Source organism: Miscanthus floridulus, chromosome 2, assembly GCF_019320115.1.
Source record: "Miscanthus floridulus cultivar M001 chromosome 2, ASM1932011v1, whole genome shotgun sequence".
Lineage (NCBI taxonomy): Eukaryota > Viridiplantae > Streptophyta > Magnoliopsida > Poales > Poaceae > Miscanthus > Miscanthus floridulus.
In genome coordinates, this window is record NC_089581.1 from 169,203,720 (window position 1) to 169,222,028 (window position 18,309).

General features: G+C 47.2%; 4 protein-coding genes across 7 annotated transcripts; 2 read left to right on the forward strand and 2 right to left on the reverse strand.

Annotated features, from left to right (window-relative positions):
* Positions 1–1,389: 1,389 nt before the first annotated feature.
* On the forward strand, positions 1,390–3,682 carry LOC136540597 (uncharacterized). Its single transcript, XM_066532599.1, has 6 exons — positions 1,390–1,866; positions 2,026–2,264; positions 2,378–2,464; positions 2,790–2,939; positions 3,038–3,238; positions 3,350–3,682. The coding sequence occupies exons 1-6, from the start codon at positions 1,731–1,733 to the stop codon at positions 3,458–3,460; spliced, it is 924 nt and encodes a 307-aa protein (XP_066388696.1). The 5' UTR covers positions 1,390–1,730; the 3' UTR covers positions 3,461–3,682.
* LOC136540598 (uncharacterized) lies at positions 3,599–5,983 on the reverse strand. The gene is made up of 5 exons (XM_066532600.1): positions 5,561–5,983; positions 4,806–4,905; positions 4,585–4,708; positions 4,062–4,157; positions 3,599–3,974 (listed from the first exon to the last, which is right to left on the reverse strand). Exons 1-5 carry the CDS (start codon positions 5,904–5,906, stop codon positions 3,849–3,851), a joined length of 792 nt encoding a protein of 263 aa, XP_066388697.1. The 5' UTR covers positions 5,907–5,983; the 3' UTR covers positions 3,599–3,848.
* A 6,525-nt stretch (positions 5,984–12,508) lies between these two features.
* LOC136540600 (late embryogenesis abundant protein 19-like) lies at positions 12,509–13,562 on the forward strand. 2 transcript variants are annotated; one of them, XM_066532605.1, is made up of 3 exons: positions 12,509–12,882; positions 12,962–12,993; positions 13,114–13,562. In XM_066532605.1, the coding sequence occupies exons 1-3, from the start codon at positions 12,591–12,593 to the stop codon at positions 13,549–13,551; spliced, it is 762 nt and encodes a 253-aa protein (XP_066388702.1). In that variant the 5' UTR covers positions 12,509–12,590; the 3' UTR covers positions 13,552–13,562. The 2 variants fall into 2 exon arrangements, with proteins under 2 accessions (XP_066388702.1, XP_066388701.1); XM_066532604.1 differs by having other exon boundaries at positions 12,962–13,562.
* Positions 13,563–13,931: 369 nt separating this feature from the next.
* LOC136540599 (uncharacterized) lies at positions 13,932–17,653 on the reverse strand. 3 transcript variants are annotated; one of them, XM_066532603.1, is made up of 13 exons: positions 17,498–17,653; positions 16,785–17,024; positions 16,647–16,716; positions 16,361–16,557; positions 16,180–16,255; positions 15,806–15,889; positions 15,635–15,714; positions 15,412–15,538; positions 14,911–14,970; positions 14,716–14,766; positions 14,439–14,597; positions 14,222–14,354; positions 13,932–14,115 (listed from the first exon to the last, which is right to left on the reverse strand). In XM_066532603.1, exons 2-13 carry the CDS (start codon positions 16,943–16,945, stop codon positions 13,949–13,951), a joined length of 1,365 nt encoding a protein of 454 aa, XP_066388700.1. In that variant the 5' UTR covers positions 16,946–17,024; positions 17,498–17,653; the 3' UTR covers positions 13,932–13,948. The 3 variants fall into 3 exon arrangements, with proteins under 3 accessions (XP_066388700.1, XP_066388698.1, XP_066388699.1); XM_066532601.1 differs by having other exon boundaries at positions 16,785–17,038; XM_066532602.1 differs by lacking the exon at positions 17,498–17,653 and having other exon boundaries at positions 16,785–17,080.
* Between the last annotated feature and the right edge of the window lie 656 nt (positions 17,654–18,309).

An 18,309-nucleotide genomic window follows, 5' to 3' on the forward strand; every position in this document is an offset into this window, starting at 1 on the left:
CCAACATTCCGCCCCGTGCTTGCCTCTTCTCCTTGTTGCATGTCTCCCTCTTGTCCCTTTCTAAGGCCGTAGAGCGCAATGCCTCCTAAACTCCAACGTTTGGTATGTTCAGCATAGTTTTTAGTGCGCTGATATTCTAGGCGACGGAATGATAGGAGAAATTAAGTGTCTACTCGGTAGTTTGTATGAATTTTAGGACCTGTTTGGTTCCAAATAAGTCACCTACTTATAAGTTAAAAAGTGAAATAAGTAACTGATTTTGCCAAACACCACCAACTTATAAGTCACCCCTGCTTATAAGAAATAAGCAGGTTCACCTCTACTTAAAACTTATAAGCCACCCTTTTTCGCGTGGGGCCCACACCTTTCACTTAACATGCATGAGCTTATAAGTCATCTACAACTAAGTCACTGGTTTTTAGTCACCTGCCTTAATAAGTCACCTGACTTATGAAAACCAAACAGGGCCTAAAACTCATAGGATATATAACAGTGGGCGGACCATTTATCTCTCTTTGCGAAGCGCATCTTTCATATGACTTTGGATAGAGATAAAATATTTATATTTGATAATTTTAGAGCTACGAATTCGGCCATGCAAGTTACCCGGCCCCTGTATCCTTGACTCTTGAAACCGTAGAAGATTCTTTGGAGCCTTCTTTTCAAGCGTACGAGTTGACAATTAAGTTAGGTACATAAATTGGTGGCGACTGGAATCTTGTGAGTGTGTCGTGTGCTGCTTGTGCCTGTAATAAAAAAAATTGGCCTACTTAGAACTTAGGAATTTTATAGAAATCATAGAGGAACTTTATAGGAATTAGTTTAATTTCATAAGAACACTGTAACACAAAACCTTCGCCGCATCACAAACAGGTCTAAAGAAGGAATCAGGCATTTTTGTTTTTTGCATGCTCGCACAGCCGTGCATACTTGTGCCCTTTGCATTTGGAGGTTGGCAATCAGGTCTGGGGTTTCCGTGTACGCACGACTTGTGAAGCGAAATATCTCGAAATTGTGTTATTTGAATGAAAAAAAAAGCAAGCACAATCCAACCTTGGAAGCTTCAACTACCTTCATACACTATACTACTATTATTAGGGCGTGTTCTTTTTCATGGGAAAGGGACCGGGGACTAAGTGTCCGTTTAGTTCTCAAAATTCACGAGACGAATCTTTTAAGTCTAATTAGACTATGATTGAACGCATGCATGAAGTATTAAATATAAATAAAAAATAAAGCTAATTACACAGTTTAGACGAAATTCACGAGACGAATCTTTTAAGTCTAATTAGACTATGATTGAACACTAATTGCCAAATAACAACAAAAGTGCTACAGTACCATTTTCTAAAAAATTTCGCCAACTAAACAAGGCCTAAATTTGTCCCAGTTAGGCCCTCCCAGAAATGGGTCAAAATTGTGCACATGACGAGAGAAGAAGTGTGCCGACCTACCTGCATGTGGCAAGCGAATCGGTGCACACAACAAAATATCCCCCATCTCTCCAGTGACGTGTGTCCATCATTCAGCACTCAGCAGTGCCTAATTTTTCTTTCACAATTTTCCCATGTTTCCCGCTGCTATTAGCGTCTGACAGACATGGCCGGTACTACACCCCTGGGCCCTGGCGCGACTTGGAACTTGGAAGAAGAGACGCGGCTTGTTGGGCCTACGCCTACTACGGCGGAGAGGGAAACGGACGCTATGGGAGGGAGTCTTTCCTTGCAAGAATGCTCAACCCTTGCACGGCAGCCAACTACTTACTTATTGGCCGGGGAACGAACGCCACAGACTCCAGGAATTGCCATTGCAGGTTAGACATGTCAATGCTACACCTCCCGTCATGCCGTCCTGCAGTCCATCCAGGTGCCTAACTTCCCTTCTTCCATTCACGGAGCATTTTCTTGCACTACTTCATACTTTTGTATCACTTCATTTTTGTTTGAGAATTTTGCACATAGTTTGGTAGAGCGAGCGTGCATATGCATATGCATGGCTGTCATGACAGGGTAATGCATGCAACAGTGTATAGGGCTGCTGGATCAGGAGGGAGCACACCGCTCAGATCAGCGGCGGATCAGAGACCAAGCTCGAGATCAAGAAAGGGCATCGTCCTGAGTTCTCCGTCGCCGCGGCCGTCGCTCGCCCGATGCGCTCTGAAGACGCCCTCGTATGGCGGATCGAGGGAGAAGGTCAACCCCAGAGACCTGTTCACCTTCTCCTACAAGTTCAGCACCGACATCCCGATGAGCGAAACGCAAGGGGTAGGTTGCAAGTGCTTAAGGATTTGCCGGCTTGGGGGTTTTTGCTCTGCACGACTGGACATCTCAGATGATCTGATTCCATGGAGGTTCTCTCTCTGTCTCTGTCTCTGCAGGCGTCCATCGATGAGTACCTGCAGAACAGTCCCAGGATCGTCGGAGCCGTGTTTTCGGATCAGCGCAAAAGAAGAAAGATCAACGATGTGAGTTCCCCCGTCGTTTCTTCATCAATTTCATGTCTCAAGTTCTGTAGTACTGGTGTTGCTCAGAAGTCAGAACGTGTTCGCACTGAAAATGCTGCAAGTTTTTCAGTGCCTTTCATTTCATCTCATTGGCTCTGAAACCTGAATTTCCGGCGAGATCAGTAATCAGTTACAGTTCCCTTGCCGGCAACCAATGGCTTCAACGTTACGAAACGGGAGAAGGAAGCACTGCTTGGGCGACCTATCACCTATGCAAGAGAGAGCGAGTGAATGACACGTACACGCAATGCTAACAGAGCGCCACTGGCTGCCGTCTTTCTTTCAGGAAGAATGGAGCGTGCAGCTCTTGCCCATCCAATTCCTCTTCCTGTCGGCGTCGCCGGTGATCGTCATGCGCTTCGTCAGCAAGTCCGGCGGGAAGGAGTACCCGCCCAATGTCCCCGTCCACGCCACCAGCCTCCTCCTCATGGAAGTGGTAACTGACACCACTCCATCACTCCCGGATCGTCATGCGTCTGTCTGAATGTAATGTACCCTGACGTGCTTTGCTGCTGCTGCTGCTGCTGCGAGCAGACGGACTACAAGCTGAATGGTCTGGACAGCAACGCCGTGCCGTCGCACCTGGCCCTCACCGTGCGAGGCCTGATGTACCCGCAGCGGCAGCGGGAGGGGAAGAAGAGCCTCAAGTGCCACGTCGAGATGACCGTCGGCTTCGACCTCCCGCCGGTGCTCGCCTTGGTCCCGGAGAGCATCATCAGAGGCGTCGGCGAGACGGTCAGAGCTTAAATTCATCTCCTCACCTGCTCTTGCAGAGAAACAAACCATCGGTGTTTTTCTTCACCGGAATGATTGACAGGCATTTCGTTTCTGATGAACAATGCGCAGGTGTTGAGGCAGATCGCGGAGCAGATGAAGCAGGACTTGGGCACGGGGCTGGCAGCAGATTTCAAGAAGTACAGGAGGGAGAAGCTAACTGAGAGGCGCACATCGCCCTGAATTTTGACACATTTCACAATCACAGCCCTGTATCAATGTGTCATCAACAGTAGCCGTGACTAGGAATTCTTTGGACTCGCCGTGTTGTCAACCTCTTGCACCATTCTTCACCAGTTGGATCTGGATGACACCAAATAATGATAATAACTTGATGTATCACATTTTATTCATTGTAAAAATGTTGCTCATAATTACAAGAGTATCCATCCAATTTCAAAGAAATTTCTGGTCTCGAGCAATTTCGTCTGTGTTTGATGTCAGACTCGTCTGGTTCCTTTTCAGCTAGGGACTTCTATGTACTACTATGTTGTATACAAGGCCTAGGGCCCATGCTTCTAACAGGTAGATGAATACAATTAACGATTCTATACAGTGTAAACAGACAGTTCTAGTCTTCCAGTGGTGACCGCTTTCTCGCCCTTAAGTCGCGCTCCAGGCTTTGAGGCAATGGAGGAGTCCTTCCGCGGCGGAAAAGAACAGCAAGGGCTTTCATGTTACGGCACATGTTGAAAACCTACAAACGAGCACAGTCGTGACGAGTTGTACATTATGATCAGTTGGTAACCAGAAACTGTTAAGGTCCACCAAATAATTTACTTACTGATGATGCTTCTATCTCTGCAATTCCCTCGCATCCTTGACCGCCGCCCTGCAGAAGGTCGCAGTATTTTACAGCATCGTCCTCATCCTCAAATATCTGCAGCAAAGGATGGAAACGATTCAGAAGAATATAAAGCAAGTAACTGTACCAAATATCACATCTAGGTTTTTTCAGGAAAGTGCAATGGTGTCTTCTTTTACTATGGTACAAAAGTGAGTATTGATTCGGCTTATAACAAGATGTATATCCACGCTTTTCTTTAGGCATATATGGCCAACACCTTATTAGTAATTCTACTGCAGTGGTCAATAAGTCCAATCTCCTGATTTTTTTTTCATGTTTGATCAAGAAACTAGCAGCATAACCTATATTTAGCTCAATTTGTGCATAATCTAAAAGAGTGTGAATATGATGGATTAAATAAACAAGTTAAATGTGTTAGACAGCCAGAGGAAAGAAAAGAACCAGTTGCCTACGAAGAACATGCCCTGAAAAATTGATCTCAAGCCAGCAAAGTACTCACCAGTACTCCCTCTCTGATATCTTCAACAACCATGTTAAACTTGGAGCCAGAGTACTTTGATTGAGTTCCAACTCCAGAACCCCCTCCCTTTGAGAAAAGCTTTCCAAGTTCCCTTTCAACTTCGCTGAGAAGACAATAATAGATAACACCAGCAGTTCATACGGTTCAGTAAATTGCAGACTCGTGACAGGCTAAATGTAACAGCATCAATAAATTCTCACTTGCGGCTCCTGCGAGTTTTCATTGTCCATAGGTGGTTATCGCTTCTGGCCAGCACATAGACTGGCTTGGAATCTTCTCTCCACGGGTTTGTCTCCAGTACTGAATCATCATGAAAGTGCAGAGTTAATAAATTTAAAATTGCCACGTGCCAAATTATCATGTATATTTAGCATAAGGATTTTTTGAAAAAAAATGACAACTGATAACTTTTCAAAGTATGTGCATCAGCTCAGCTAATCAAATATCCACAGCTATTTGACCATTGGATACAGTCTCTAGTTACTACAAGAAGATTATGCATATCAATTAGTAATGGCCCACAACAGGCTTGTCCAATTGGTCAAGTAGCACATGACACATGATATATATTGAATCTGAGGAAACTGCTATGGCTGCAAGAGCTAATCATAGCCTACAGATGAAGCCATATCTTGCCCACGTGAAACTGCGCATCTCAAGAAACACAGAACGCGTGAGCCAACCCACAAGCCTGGCAGAGTAGATGCTGATCCCCAATTGATTGCAGCACGCAATCCTCCCGTGCACACAAAGATCGCATCATTGGACAATTCGTACCACGCGTTTCATCAAACACGCCGCGCGCACAACTAAACCCTGAACATTTCGGCCTAACAAACACGAACACCTTAAGCTATGCTAAATCGCTAAACCCCAAGCGTTAAACCAAACTAAGTTAACGCAACGAGAACTTGATCGATCGTGGAGAGGCTTAATAAGATCCAAGAAGCGATACCGTCGTAGGCGAGGGAGTCGAGCGACTCCATGAGGTGGCGCCGCATGCCGTAAGCGCGGGAGGAGACGCGGCGCAGGAACTCGTCCGAGGTCCCGGGTATGCCGCCATCCATCCCTATCGCCCTCTCCACCTCGTGCTCGTCGCCGTCCCCCTCCGACGGCGGCGGAAGCCGGGGACGGGGCGACGCGGCCGCGGCCACGACCGTCCGGCGGTGCGCCGCGGCGAGGCGCGGGCGCGGGCGCGGGATGGACAGGAGCGAGGAGGCCGTGAGGTTCCCGGCCAGCGTGGTGGAGGCCGCAGCCGCCGCTGCCGGCGGCGGCGGGAGGGACGGCGAGGAAGCTGCCATTTTGACGTTCCACAAAAAGCGAGGCGACGAGGCGGACTAGTGCGAGGAGTGAAACGTGGACAGTTGGACACGGCAGCCACGCTACAGTCTTCCAGATATCTTTGTTTACACTTCCACTTCCACCGCGGATGTTGGGTTCGGCACGTTTCGGAACTCAATTCAGACGCGGCTTCGGTCGGACTCCTTGTCGTGTGGCGGACTGGCGGGTGGCGGCGACCACGGCCCGGCCCGTCCTACCGCGTTCCATTTTGGACCCGTCTTGGGTGTGCAAAGGCTGAGTGATATTGGGCTGGAAGAGGATACACAGGCCGGGCAGCGAGCTTTTCTTTAGAAAAAAAAAACAGAAATCTTACAACAAAACAGTATCAGCCGGCTTATCAGTCATATAAACCATCAGCCAAACAGAATGTATACCTTATTTTATTTATTTTATGGGTCTGATTATTACATCTTTGCTTCGTTTGTTGAATAGCTTTTTTTTTCTTCGGCTCTACGAGCAACTTCGAGTTGAAGCCAGTTTAATAACTTTTGTTAAAAAAGCTCCTTACAATAGATAAACAAAGATAAAATATCCATAACAACTTTTTTTCTTCTCTGCCGGAGAAGATCTATGCGCATGGATGAGGAGCCGAAAAAAAACTTAGGCTGCGGTGTAGACATCTCCGAGCTATTTTAGTTTAAGGTAGAGGACTTCTCACCTAGCCTGAGAAAAATGTTCGAACCCCATGCCCTGTCCACACACAAGGGCATGTTACCCGGTGAGAGGGCCAGTCCATTTTACCTGTGCTTTGAAAACGTGGGACAGACGAGGGAGTTTTGTGACAGAACCGCCCAATTTATACAAGATCAAGTACGGTTGTCCCCGCTAACGCGTTGACACACCCATACTTTCACTCATATAAACCCGGTAGTCCGCCGAGTGTCCCGAAAGACCTCGGTAAATCAACATCACAACCAAGATCGCGTGATTAAGCAAATACACATCATATACACAGGGTTGCAGCAGAAATAATATTACAAATGGGTTCACAAATAATAGTATAAGTTTGGGTTTCAAAACCAATTATTGAAAACAAATAGCTTTCAAATGATTACATTAATATAAGTTTCAAATCCATTGCTAGCATAAGTGACATCATCCGATAAAAGCATATAGATGAGAAGTAAGTATAGAATCACCGAGCCCACCGGCGGTTAGCCACCATCATCAACAGGTCGAGAACATCACCTGCAACAAGGTGGGATAAACCCTGAGTACTCGAATATACTCAGCCAGACTTACCCGTCTTAAACCAAAATAAAGCGACACCAAAGATTATGCAAGGCTTTCTTTAGTGGGCTAGCTGACTCATTTACGAAAAGCATAAGCTATCATAAAGAAACCATTTTAAGTACTTTGCATCATCTTTATTATGACATATCCATCTAGGTAAGCACCTGTACTATAGCAATCACTTGATTAACCAATAACATCCAGTTACCAACTTAGATTTAGCATATCCCATATCATCCAGATAACCATCATTGTTCCATAATAATTACTACGATGTCGTAACTCGAGTCAAGTGCTCACTATTCAGGAGCGATGGTGATTCGAATCGATTTCTAACCAGCTGGTGATTTATTCCTTACACAAACCTCACTCACCCGCTAAAGTGAGGTATCGGTTACCGAGTCAACTATCCAGGAATCTCGAGTTTGCCAGGAACCACATGTACCCGAAGGCCGACCGACTGCACTTTGGTCTTATCATCTCGCCCCGTGTCCTACCACACCTGCTCCGGCACAGTACGTTGCGGGCAATCTACTCGGCCCGAATAATCTCCCAGCTTCGCGGTCGAAAGGTACTTTATTCGGCCAGCTAAATGTAAGACATGCGTTCAATATGACTCGAGGCCCAACAACGGTCGGTCCTTAATTGACACAGACGGAAACTAACAGCACCCTAGAACCTTGTCTGGTTGCCTCTAACTTTTCCGTCCGGTCTCTAATTATCCATCACACATGGTTAATTCCAGGATATCATTCTTTCCATATCTAAATTCTTCCAGTAATCACCTATAATGTAGGTGACCAGATATCACCGATCGCTACCGGTCTAAGCAAGGCTAAGCAGTTATTCGATCCCGACCTAATAGGGTAATAAGGTAATAAGGTAGGCAAGGATAGTACTAAATGCATCAACGGTTTCAATCAACTCCTACAACTTAATGCAACAATATATAACTCATATATAGAAAGAATTGCTTTTATAAAGTAGGAGACTTAGAATGCTCCGGGACTTGTCTGGGATCCGACACAAATCAGTTCAGTTAGCTTGCACCATCCTGGTGACGTCTCAGGTCCTAGCATTCGCTTAGTCCTTCCATCTTCGGGATAGATCCACCAAACCAAATCTTCGAGTTCGGCACCACATCACATCCTTCACGTGGTTCATCTAGCGTACCTAAATGAGATGCAAGATGCATGTGTATGAATGTGATGAATTGTAACACAAGATGCATCACATAAACATTCAAGACAAACACAAGATTATGCAAGACATAGACACCAATAGCTATTTAACTAACCTCACACAACTAACTATAGAGAGCAAGCTACTCACATCAACTCATATCAAGCAAACAAGTTATTCGCAGCAATCACAGAGTCAAGGCTGCAACAGCAGCAGCTAATTTTACTCATAATAGGAGTTGTACTAATCCAAAAGACATGCAACAAGACAATCTGGAAAGATTATGGAATTTTCTACAATTCATCTTTAATCATCTTATCATGATTCTCAAGTTAACTAAGTCAAATATACTCATTTACAGAAACTGGTCCACAATTGACAGAAAACAGCCGTTTTTGAAACCCAACTTTAAACAGGCATAACTCACAAACCAAAAGGCCAAATACCACCAAATTTTAACAGAAGCTAGATACATGAATTATCTATAACTTTGTTATTCTCATATTAAGATGATTTTACAGTTAGAAGGGTCAACTAATCCAATAATTGCATCTCTGTTCAAAACATAGACAGAAACTGACATGCCACTTTAAATAGCTATAAATGGAGTTATACATGTCCTATAAATGTGATTATAGACTTTTTAGAAAGCTTAGCAAATTCTAAACAACTTTGTTGTAAACACCTAAAGCTAATTATACTATTAAGAAGGCCCCACAGTAAGAACAAGGAAACCCTGTCTGGGTTTGGGCAGAAACAGCCACAGAGATTTAATCAAGTATAACTCAAGATCCACTTAGCCAAAAATTATGATATTTAACTTTTTTGGAAAGCTTAAGAAAAGTACCACAACTCATGTATTTTCACCAAGTCATGATTCATAACTTAACTGAGCCAATTAATTCAAACATGCAGAACTGTTCAGAGTAGAAGCAAAGCAATACAGGGCATTTGTTATTTTTATAACTCTTAAACTATAGATCCTAAACTCCTGAAATTTTTACCAGACAACAACAATCACCTTAGTAGCACTCCAAAAAAATTTCACATTTATTTGAGCATAAAAACTGTAGTTATGAAAAAGACAAGACATGGCAAGTAACAGGAACCTAGCTGCATAGATCTATTTTTACAGCAAAATATTTAAACTAAAACATGACCTATTATAGATCTAGTGCATAGAGAATTTCACAAGGATTCCAAAAAGTCCTCATTTACTATTTTACGATTTTTCTATAAATTACTACGAATTTTCAAAGTGGAGCATTCAAATCTGCCAAAAATCAAAAGAAAAGAAATCTAAATCTTGCATCGAGGACCCTGCGGAAAATATAAATCAAACGTCAGCGAAGAGGTCCTTCAGGCACTATTCATATGTGTCTAAGGATTGCAGATACACCCTTTCCATTTGTCGAATTTTTGTACGAAGTCCTTGACGCGGATCAAAACAGAGGAGCCCGCCGGGCTTGCTGTTGCCGGCCAGAGGAAGCTCGTCGGTGGCGATGGGGTGGTGGCGCAGCATCAGGGGGTCCATGCGCATCCACTGAGGTGCTCAGCTTGGCCGAAGACGACCCAAGGTGGCCCGGCCACGCACGCCAGCTGCAGCCGCGACGGCAGCGCCGGTGGCGGCGAGCTGCAGGAGCGAAGCCGGCGAAACAGCTCGATGGGAAGGTGCAGCGCGAATGGAGGAAGGAGTAGGCGAGGTTGATGGGGCCTGAGGAAAAGCCGGAGCTGAAACGGGGCGGCCATGGAGCTTCGACGGCGACGGCCATGGCGGATGGCTGCACGGGAGCGGGGAGAGCGCGAGAGGGAGCGAGCAGGGAGTGGAGAGGGCGTGTTGGTGCCCCTCCTCATCGGTAGCAGGGCGCAGGGCGCGTGGCCGGAGGTGGGACGCGCGGCAGCGGCGGGGGTGCATGGCGGCCACGTTCACAACACGCGTCGCCGTTCGGGCATTTCCCCGAGCACGTGGCGGGCGTCGGTGTGGGCAAGGTGGGCGCCGGATTGGGCCAGATCTGGGCCGATTTAGACCTCGGGCCCAAAACAAAGTTTGAAGCCCGCGAACTGCTCTACATTTTCTATTTAGAGACCAAGGTCATTAGAGCTCTTCAACAGCAGGTAATTAAGCCACAAACTGCTAGTGTCAGCGTATTGACAGCGACAAGCAAACGTTCAAATTGATGGTGAAAACGAGGTCAAACTGGTGGCATCTTTTTACATGCCCTTCTCCATGAACTTAGCTCCAACTTCCATTTTGGGGTCAAGTCAAGTTACTTAACGAAATTTGGAGAACGTGAGACGTCAATGCCGATGACGATGAATTTCTAGACTTAGAATATTTCTAAGTGCTGAAATCAGCAGCAAATTCAATCTTATGACCTCGATTTGACTTACTTCCAAGATGATCTAGCTCTTCATCCAAAAACAAAGTTTGTTCTACATGATATGGACTACAACTTTCATTTAAGGTCCAACCTCAAAACTGGTATAGAACCTACTGTTCTACTTTGACCAAAGTAGGATCACGATGAAGCTTAAATTATCCTTTTTGATCCATTGTAGCATTTTCTTGGCATTTGCCCAACATAAACCTTTCATGACTTTTGTTGTAGAGTTCATCTAGAGTCATTTTGGCAAGATTGCAAGATTTGGTTGACGATCGAGAATTCCATTCACTTTATAAAATAATTCAAGCAAGGACATAACTCGTCATTTCATGTGACTTCTTGATTCCAAACTTCATAAAACTTTTCCATGGATCAATATAGATGGGTATTGATGTGAGACACATGAAAATATTCCAATAACACCAGCCAAGCATATATCTTGAAAAGGGCCTATATGTAAAGCAAGGGTGCAATATCCAAGTTTAGGTCGGGACTTATTTCCATAGGTTTGACCTTGACATCTTCATCATTACTTAATATGCCATATTTGAGCTCAAACCCATTGCTTAACTGGTGGCAAACACCTGGGATGTTACAAGTTTTTTTCACACCGCCGATTAAAAATTCATCTGACCAAGGATTCAAACTTTAGTCACGGGAAACACCACCCGAGGCTTACCAACTGGTCTAGCAAGAAGCTATTTTTTTTACTCCTTGCATCTCATCCAGCTCCAGAGAGGTAGAATAGCCAGTGGAGCGGAACGGAATAGCGACATTCGGTCCTATTTGACTCCCAAATGGGTAAAGCTGCCTTTGCAACGGTTAAGAGCGCACTACCAAACACGCTCTATATTAGGTAAATCAAGGGCCACCATATGCTAGGAAATAGAATTACAAACATGTGTATCTAGGAATATAAAAAATTAAGGGTTCATTTGGAATACAGGAATTTCACAGAAATTTTATAGAAATCAGGAAACAGAAATTTCTTCCCGCAATCCAAACAGACCTTAAGCCTATTTACAGGCTTCTAGACGAGTTTACTTGTATCCCTAAACTTATGTAGTGAGTAAAGGGGTGTTTGGTTCCACGGACTAAATTTTAGTCCATGTCACATCGGACGTTCGGATGTTAATTAGAAGGACTAAATATGAGTTAATTATAAAACTAATTACACAGATGGAGACTAATTTACGAGACGAATTTATTAAGCCTAATTAACCCATCATTAGCACATATTTACTGTAGCGCCATATTGTCAAATCATGGACTAATTAGGCTTAAAAAATTCGTTCCGCAAATTAGTCGCAATCTGTGTAATTAATTATTTTTTAGTCTATATTTAATACTCCATACATATATCCAAACATCCAATAGAACAGAGCCTAAAATTCGATCTAAGGAACCTAACAGGCCTTAAAACTTTTTCGTACCCGTAGCACGACCCTGATATGCGTCTCCTTGGCTCCGGCTCTCCGCCAATCGTCCCATGTGCTGCCACCTTGGCGACCCAAGTGACTCGTTCTCGTACGTGTGTTGCGCCATTTTGGAAAAAAACGAGAAGCGAAGCGACGAGAAGCCAGTGATCCCAAGGCCAAAGCGATCACGGTGACCGACTGAGACGACGTGTGCGGCAACGCGCCACCTCAGCCGGACACCCGTCGCCGCGCCACCCGCCTCGCTCGAACCGCCCCCTACACGCGTCCAAACCCCTCGCGCCCATAAAACCCTCCGCTTCCCCAAAACCCAGCACGATCGATCAGCGTGCATCCCTGACAAAAGCACACGAACACAGCTAGTCAGCTAGTATTCGCGGCTGCAAAGCTTAAGCTCAGAAGATTAACAATGGCGGTAGTCTCGCGGTCGAGGAGCCGCGCCGTCCCCTCGGCGCTGCTGCTACTGCTGCTCCTGGCGGTGGCCTCGGCGGCCGCGGTGGGCGTGGCGGCCAAGACGAACGTCCACGACGTCGCGGAGGAGAGCAACAAGGAGGAGGAGTCGTGGACGGGCTGGGCCAAGGACAAGGTCTCCGAGGGGCTGGGGCTCAAGCACCACGCCGACGTCGACGAGGAGGAGGCCGCGCGCAAGGCCGGCCAAACCGTCAAGTCCGCGCGCGAGTCCGCCCAGCACACCGCCTCAGGTAAGAAATCCACGCCGCGCACCATTCTTCTCCCGTGCGTGCTATGCTCGTGCTGACGCCGGTCGCGTCCATGCTACAGAGATAGGGAAGAAGGCGGGGGACGCCAAGGAGGCGGCGGCGGATGCCGCGGCGGGCGCGTCGAACAAGTCCGGGCAAGCCAAGGACAAGGCCAAGGAGACGGTGAAGGGCGCGGCCGGCGAGGCGTCCAGTAAGGCGGAGTACGCCAAGCAGAAGACCAAGGAGGCCGCCGAGGCGGCGAGCGAGCGCGGCGCCGAGGCGCACGAGCGGTCGAAGCAGGGCAAGGCCAAGGTCGAGGAGAAGGCCCGAGAGAGAGCCGGGCAGGGGTACGAGAGCGCCAAGGACGCGGCCGGCAAGGCGCAGGAGACGCTGCGGCAGACCACGGACGCGGCGGCGGAGAAGGCCCTGGCGGCCAAGGACGCCGCGTGGGAGACGACGGCCGCCGCGAAGGAGAAGGCCGAGGCGGCCAAGGACGCGGCGGGGGAGACGGTGGAGGCGGCCAAGGAGAAGGCGCGGGAGACGGCGGACACGGCCAAGGAGAGGCTGGAGGAGGTGAAGGAGAGGGTCGCCGGCCCCAGCGCCGACGCCGACGGCAAGGGGAAGCACCGGAGGGCGGACGCGGACAAGTACCGGTCGGAGGATGAGCTGTGAAGCTGATGAATTCAGTGTCGAGAATGTTTTCAGCGTGTTGAAATCTCTAGTTTTTTCACACGGATCTGTACACTCTTTTTAGTCTTTTGCTTCACGATGCTGTTCCTGCTCTGTAGTATAATAATCTTATGACGTGTAGACAAGCTTCGCACAAATTTGAGTTACGTACAACAACTTATTTTCATATATTTTTCACACACAAAAAAACTATGCATCTGTGATGATATATGCCATGATGCCAACACGACGGCATGGCAAATATTATTACGAAGTGGTCTGCTTTCAAATCTAATTGAAAGCAAGCGACATATTCCTCTTCAAACCTAATTGAAGAGGGATGCACATTTCTTCTTTCTTCGGCCCGATCGATATCACGACCACCGGTTTCTTCAGTCAGTCAGACAAGCAGTGGGGCTTCCAGTGCAGCGGCTGTCGGAGTGGTGTCCTGCAGCCTCAGAGTGGATGCGACCACCAGGGAGAGGACGGCGAAGCAGGAGGGGATCAGGCCCGTACCGTACCTGCTCACCGTGTTGAGGCCCCTCGTCTCGCCGCAGCTCATCGTGTCTGTAGCCAAAAAGACAGTGTTGCGCCCGCCCGATCAGCTACCGGCCTTCCCAGCAGAAAGAAACACAAAATTTCGAGCATTTCTACCGATCTCGACGTCACTTACCTTCGTACGATTCCAGCACAAACAGGGCGATTCCGCAGGAGATCTTGTCCAGGAAGCTGAGGGAGCCGTAGACGAAGGCGCAGCCGTTCAGGTCCTCCCCTACCAACGCGCTCTCCAGCCCAACCGTCGTGACCTGCTCATGTAATGTAAGCCAGAGCACGCGAAACTGGAAGACTTTGGACGGACAGCGTGGCGTGCTAGGCGCCTATGTTTTTACCATGACGAGCGCGTTGGCGACGCCTATGACCATGGCGAGAGGGTACATGAGGTTGTGCATCTCGCTCGGGAGGACGAAGACGGCGACGCCGGAGATGACCCAGAGTGTCGCGCCGACAGTAAGGAGGGATTTTAGGCGCCGGCTGTTCCACTTGATCTCCTGTGTTGCAGGCAGGCAGTTCCAGAGATGGGTGAGCAAGGATCGGAAAGACTGAATTTTGCAATGCAGTACAACAGGTCTGTAACTGTTCTTGCTTGTGCAAGTGTTGGATTTGGACCTGCAGGACGATGGACACGAAGAAGCTGCAGCAGAATATGATGGCTGGTATCTGCAGACAGAGTCAAAGGGGTGAGGAAAAAAGGAGAGCAAAAGTAGTAATTCTCATATCTGTCGTCGGTGCCTCACTCAAAAGTTTTATTTTTCCTCAAAAAATAGAGAATAATTCAAGCAGCAAAGGAGTGAAAGAACTCACTATTGCTTTCGAGTATTCATTCATTCTCAAATCTCTGGTGACGTAGAAAGCGATGAGCGACTGGAAAGGAGAACATGAGCAAATATAAGAGATCAAATGCCAGAGATAACATGACAGAGCTAATTCTGGGTTCTGGCTTGTACCCATGGAGCAGGAAAAAAAAAGGGCTCCCTTTCAAAAAGTTCTCATGGCACAGGATACAGTGCTAAACATGGTTTATTTCAACAATGTAGACTGAGTACTCGGTTTTTATTATACCCTGATAGTGCAAGGTTAAAGATTTTACCCTTTTTTAAAAAATTATAGTTTGAAATTAGGATTGGATGGAAATAAAAAAAGTAGATCTTAGGAGTAATGTTCAAACAAATTAAAACGCATGGAAGATGGAACCTTGTCTAAAAATCTGCTAAGGACAAAGCTGATGATAGAGCATGCCATGTGCATTTTCAAGCCAATTAAGAAACAAAAACTTTCTGATTGCACATGGCTCCATATGCCAACCTGAGATACGTTTGTGATCAGCCTTGCAAGCATATACAGGAGAGCAACTTGGTAGTACAAGGTCTTCTTGAACCAGTAGCCCCAGGAAATCCGAATCTTCTTCTTACAGTTAGTTTCAGACTTCAAGCTGCAAAAGCACACAATCAGAACAAGCAGGATTTATATAGCATACATATCCACCATGCACTATTCCATTCTAGATAATAGTATAATATCAACGTACGTAGGTTCCTTGGTTCCAACATGAAAGACTACCAGGAAGCAGCATCCTATGAAGATGGACAGATATGCAATCCATCGGTACTGTAGGGTGAAGAAATGAAGGGCAGATTAGTAACTAGAGACACGTGCTTATATTCCTTTGGTCTATAAACTGAAAGTTTTTGCTTGTCACCTGAATAACAATGTCTGAGCATTCTTTTGCCTTTATAGCACCAAAGACAGCTAAAGCAATCCCATACAGACCAAGATTTGCAACCTGTATTTTGCCATTCTTGTGAGTATATTCCCCCATGTGGAAATTTGTTTAAAGGGGAACAGGACAGAATAGATTGACCAAATGGACATTGATAAATGGGCCCACACACTTGTGGAGTTCTAGTACACCAGTTTTAATAGAAAGGCACGACAGTAAGAAGATTCCTGTTCCCTATCTGATAATTTATAATTCTATTCGCAAAAAGAAATTATATTGCAGAATTGTAACAATAACTGGCAGCTACAAGTGTCGATAAGATGAAATGCTGATTGCTGGTACTCACTACTCACCATAGTGAATGCATTTCTGCAGCTTGCTAAGGCTACACGGCTTGTCGGATTCAGTGTCATGCAGTTCACCATCGACCTAAACGTTAAGAAAATGCATCAGCCAGAACTCAAATCTTGTAAACATGTCAGGACTCAGGAGTCAGGAGAAAGGTTCAGTCCAGTTTCAAGGAGCTGTGCTTACATGTGGGAAACCTGTGTGGACGCCCAACCAATGTTGAACACCGCTGCGAAGAAGCTGTAGCCCACGGTCCTCACGAGGTACGAATCTGTCCCCAGAATGGTGCACAGCAGACAGCCACCAAAGACCGAAGAGAAGGAGAAGCCGACGAGGACTGATCCTCCAATGTGCCATAGCTTGAAACGGCCAAATCTGTCAATCTGATCATGTGACAGACACATCGTTCAAAGTCAGTTACCAGTGAATCATACATATTCTGTCTGCGAGTTCCGGTGCAGTTTATACATACCATCTCGCCTGCGAGGATTGTCATCAGCCCATCTGCGACCTGACCCGAGAGCATCACAACAGCGGCATCCCTGCAAAGTCATTGGTGAGGCCACTAGCGCAAGTGCGAGGTTGTGTTATTGGCAAACGGCAGAGATACCTGGGAGCAAGCCCGATCTGCTGCAAGAAGAGGAGCAGGTACGTGAACCAGCAGGCCGACGTGATGTCGTTCAGCATGTGGCCGACGCCGTAGGACAGGACCGGCCACCGTCCGAGAGGCTGCGCCTCCGTCGGCACCGCAGCATCCTTTGCATCAGCCATGGAGAGTGCTGGCTCTGTTCGGCTCTGTAGGACTCCGACGAATGCCTTCAATCAGCTACAGCTCTGAATTTGGAGGCAACTGGAAGTCTGAAACTGCGTCAGAAATAGCAATTAAGAAAAGAAAGGGACAAAATGTTTATGCTGCTTGCAATAAATAAATAGGATGAAATGCCAAGCAAATGTAACAGTTTGGCCATGTTGCAAGAGCGAACGAACTGCTTCAAAACCAGGCTTTGGATTTGGCATTGCCTACATGAAGAAGGAGGGGAGTTGGGTCGGAACAGCAGCAAGCAGACGAAATTCTGACTGAATCCACTCGGAGAGGAAACAAAGGAAACACAACAAAGCAACTCTGCAGTAGGCACTAGGCAGTAGCGGCAAAAGGACAAGCCAATCTGGGAACTCTGGGAAACAGCAGCAACGCGCGCGGCAGCGGTGGCGGTGGCGGAGGCCGGGGAAAACGCAAACCGCGACGAGATTCAGGCACAGGAGGTGCATGCAATGCAGTGCTGGATAAGAGACCGCGGTCGCCGGTCGCGTGTGTGCACGTACCCTGACGAGAGGAGAGGAGAGGAGTAGTGAGCTGGATAGGTGGTGATCGCTGATCAGCGAGGGCACGGGGCAGGACGAATGGGATCCGGCCGGCGGTGGAATTTATAGGCGGCTGTCAACTGGACGAGCGTAGGCGTAGCGCAGTGCGCACTGGTCGACGGTCGACGCCGCCACGCCACAGGACATCCCATCCCCATGTCGTTTTCCGGATCCTCTTTTCTTGGCTGGAGCCGGAAGCGATCCCGGCCTTCCGCACGTTCAGACGCCGCCTTCCTGAGGGTATCGGACTCTGTACCGTCTGGCGTCTGCTGCCCCGCCGCGCGAGTTGCAACTTGCAAGACTCTCATAGCGTTCGTGTACGGTGAAGCATCCGACGCCATGACCTAGCTAGGTCGGTGCTAGCGCTGCAGACGCGGCGGCGCAACTCCGGTGATGGCCGGAGGCAGGGTTAGGGTTACCGGAATTCACTATTTTTTCATTATTCCCTGTTTGCAATCAGGCAAGTTTTTTCTAGTTCCAGCGAAAAAAAGTCCGGAAATTAGCAAACTTTAGTGTCGAACGAATGCCCGAAGCCCTCCTCTCCTCTCTATTGATGGGTCAAGAAAATAATGTGAATCAAGGAACAACAGTTCATCGGGGGAAAGTCACAGGTTCGGCAGAATATCTAAGTCACGGCAGATTTGGTCGTTCCAGGAAAGCAGGAACGAAAGCCGCCGGCCCTTAATTCGGAGCGTATTAGGTGTTACTTACCCCTGTAAAGCGCATTTTGTCAGCTCTCTCGCCAAAAGGCAATCACACTAGCTACTGAGACT